Genomic DNA, 3,099 nt, shown 5'->3' with positions numbered 1-3,099 from the left:
CAGGACAGCACAGGTGATAAGGACATATGAAGCCAGGATGCAAACGAACGGGGTGATCATGATCAGGGCACCCTCAGTCAGAATCACCACCTCTTTGAGGTGTGTGTCAGAGCAGGAGAGTTTGAGGAGGGGGGTCACATCACAGAAGAAGTGGGGGATGGCATTGTCTGCACAGAAGGAGAGTCGAGCCATCAGCAGGGTGTGCAACAGAGCATTTAAGCTGGCAGTGACCCATGATCCAGTGACCAGCAGGGCACAGAGCTGGGGGGCCATCTTCACTGAATAGTGTAAGGGGTGGCATACAGCCACAAAGCGGTCATAGGCCATCACAGCCAGGAGGAAATTGTCCATGTCAGCAAACTCAAAGAGAAAATACATCTGCATGAGGCAGCCAGAGAAGGAAATGGTCTGTCTCCTGAGTATGTGGTTGGCCAGCACTTTGGGGACAGTGGTGGAGGAGAAGCAGATGTCCACAAAAGACAGGTTGAAGAGGAAGAAGTACATGGGGATGTGCAGGCGGGAGTCCACGCTGATGGCTAGGAGGATGAGCAGGTTTCCCAGGACGGTGGCCAGGTACATGGTCAGGAAGAGCAGGAAGAGGAGCTGCTGCTGCTGCTGGGGCTGTCTGGAGAGCCCCAGAAGGAGGAACTCAGAGACACTCGACTGGTTTGCCCCTCTCCTAAGCTGAATCTGGGTGAATAGACAACAGTGAAATCAGAAACCCAGACAAGGAAGGTCAATAGCTCCAGGCAGGATCACATTTGCAAATCAGTTTACAGATTTGCTACTCCCATTGTGCAGCCCACTTACGCTCCTGATCTCCAACACTCAGTTCTGATGTTTTCCCCATTGGACTCACTGATTCTTATGCTATTAGAATCCCATGGACAGAGGAGCCTGATGGGCTACAGTCTATGGGGTCGCAAAGAGTCGGACACGACTGAGCGCCTAAGACTTTAGCCCTCGTGTGGCTGCTTTGGGGAATGACACTCTTTGCTGACTGGTCTGGAAGAGCCGTGAACAGAACAACCAACTGCTTGTTTAGTCTCAAGGCCGTGTCCAACTCTTTGCGATTCCATGGACTATCGTTCACCAGGCTCCTCCATCCATGCAATTCTCTAGGCAAGAATACTTAAGTGGGTTGCCATTTCCTCCTCCAGGGGATCTTTCCTGAACCAGGGATCCAACCTGCATCGGCAGGCATTGCCAGGCAGATTCTTTACCACTGAGGCACCAGGGAAGCCGATGAACAATCAGCTGATGGTGTATTATTATCTTGAAAATACCAATGCTTTCTCCCCTGTGCTTTATTGAGGATTTATTGAGGCATAACTGACGAAATTTTTATTTAAAAAATCTGAAAACGGGCAAGCTTCTACACAGCATGACTCCTTGACTATATGCTGCTTCTGCTGCTAAGTCACTTCAGTCATGTCTGACTCTGCGACCCCATAGATGGCAGCCCACCAGGCTCCCCCGTCCCTGGGATTCTCCAGGCAAGAATACTGGAGTGGGTTGCCATTTCCTTCTCCAATGCATGAAAGTGAAAAGTGAAAGTGAAGTCCCTCAGTCATGTCTGACTCTTTGCAACCCCATGGATTTCAGTCTACCAGGCTCCTCTGTGCATGGGATTTTCCAGGCAAGAGTACTGGAGTGGGGTGCCATTGCATTCTCCCTTTGAGTATATAGTCTCTGTTTAAATACTCCAGTTCTTCCCCTACCCACCTAACTCATACATGGCTCTTAAAGAAACAAGAGGAACAGTTGATCATTACTGGGTTCATCTTGAGTGACACCTGATGGACTCATGACCTCCTGCTATTAACTTCCTGCATCTGGAAGACATAGCAGAGGAGGTTCCTTTAAAGATTTCCTGTCTTAATAGACATCAGTGTCTTCACTGCTGTATTCTTACCTGGGGGAGGTTGGTGCTTATTGCCATCAAGCGTTCTTCATGTCGGGAGAAGTGGTTATCAGTGCTTCCATCCATTTCGAGGACCAGAATGTCTTAGAAACATGACAGGTCCTGTGAGTGGGGAGCAGGGTTCATGGTCCTAGTCCCCTGTACAGGAATAATACTTGGGGCAATCACAGAGCAGGTGTTTGCAAGAACTTCACAACCATTGGGACCAAATTCCCTAAGAGCCTCATTAGAGAGAAGAACAAGGATTTCATAACTGAATCTCTCCATCTACGGGCACAGGCCCAGATCAGCCAGGTCCCAGGTTTGAGGTCCCAGGGAATTTTGTCTGGGATTTATCGCCATAGTGCTGTCTTCATTTCTTTTTTTTTTTTTTTCCCAGAAAAAATATGGAATGCTTCACGAATTTGCGTGTCATCCTTGTGCAGGGGCCATGCTAATCTGTCTTCATTTCTAGTATCTTCAAGTTTTGACCCAAGAGTGACATCTAAACCTTAGACAATATTTTTTACCATCATCATGTGGTACAAAGAGGCCAAAAAGTAGGCAAGACAACTATTTATGCAGTGGCATTGTGTCTTTAAAAAAATGAACATACCTTACTTTATTTTAAAAATAATGTTACATATGTATTAATTGTTGGCCCTGCTTGGTCTTCGTTGCTGTGTGGGCTTTTTTCTAGCCGCAGCAAGTAGGGGCCACTCTCTAGTTGTGGTGTGCAGCTCCTCACTGCGGCGGCTTCTCTCGTTGCAGAGCATGAGCTCTAGAGCAGAGGCTCAGTAGTCGCGGTGCACAGGCTTAGTTGCTCCACAGAATGTGGCATCTTCCCAGACCAGGGATCACACTGTGTCTCCTTCATTGGCAGGCAGATTCTTTACCACTGAACCACCAGGGAAGCCCCATACCTTACTTTAAAAATACTTTTTTTGCCAAAAAAGTGCTAACCATTATCTGAGTCTTGAGAGAGCCAGAATCTTTTGCAGTAGTAACATCGAAGATTACTGATTATATGTCACTATAAAACTATCATAATAATGAAAAAGTTTCACATATTGCAAGAATTACCAAAATAGGACAGAGACACAAAGTGAGCAAATGTTTCTGGGGAGAAGGCACCAAGAGACTTGTTTGACACAGAATTGCCACCAACTTTCAATTTGCTAAAAAAAAAAAAAAAA

At 46.8% G+C, this 3,099-nt stretch overlaps 1 protein-coding gene across 1 annotated transcript in view; it reads right to left on the bottom strand.

The window, feature by feature from the left end:
• Positions 1-1,990, bottom strand: part of LOC104988977 (olfactory receptor 1F1-like) — a 3,144-nt gene extending 1,154 nt beyond the window's left edge. Inside the window, exons 1-2 of the mRNA XM_010840481.1 lie at positions 1,916-1,990; positions 7-690 (exon numbers count right to left, since the gene is read on the bottom strand). Coding sequence (XP_010838783.1) covers positions 7-690; positions 1,916-1,990 — 759 coding nt within the window. The remainder of the gene's footprint in view (positions 1-6; positions 691-1,915) is intronic.
• Positions 1,991-3,099: the final 1,109 nt, after the last annotated feature.

This window comes from Bison bison, unplaced genomic scaffold (genome assembly GCF_000754665.1).
Source record: "Bison bison bison isolate TAMUID 2011002044 unplaced genomic scaffold, Bison_UMD1.0 scf7180017864144, whole genome shotgun sequence".
NCBI classification, from domain to species: domain Eukaryota; kingdom Metazoa; phylum Chordata; class Mammalia; order Artiodactyla; family Bovidae; genus Bison; species Bison bison.
This window is presented reverse-complemented; position numbering and strand designations above follow the sequence as displayed.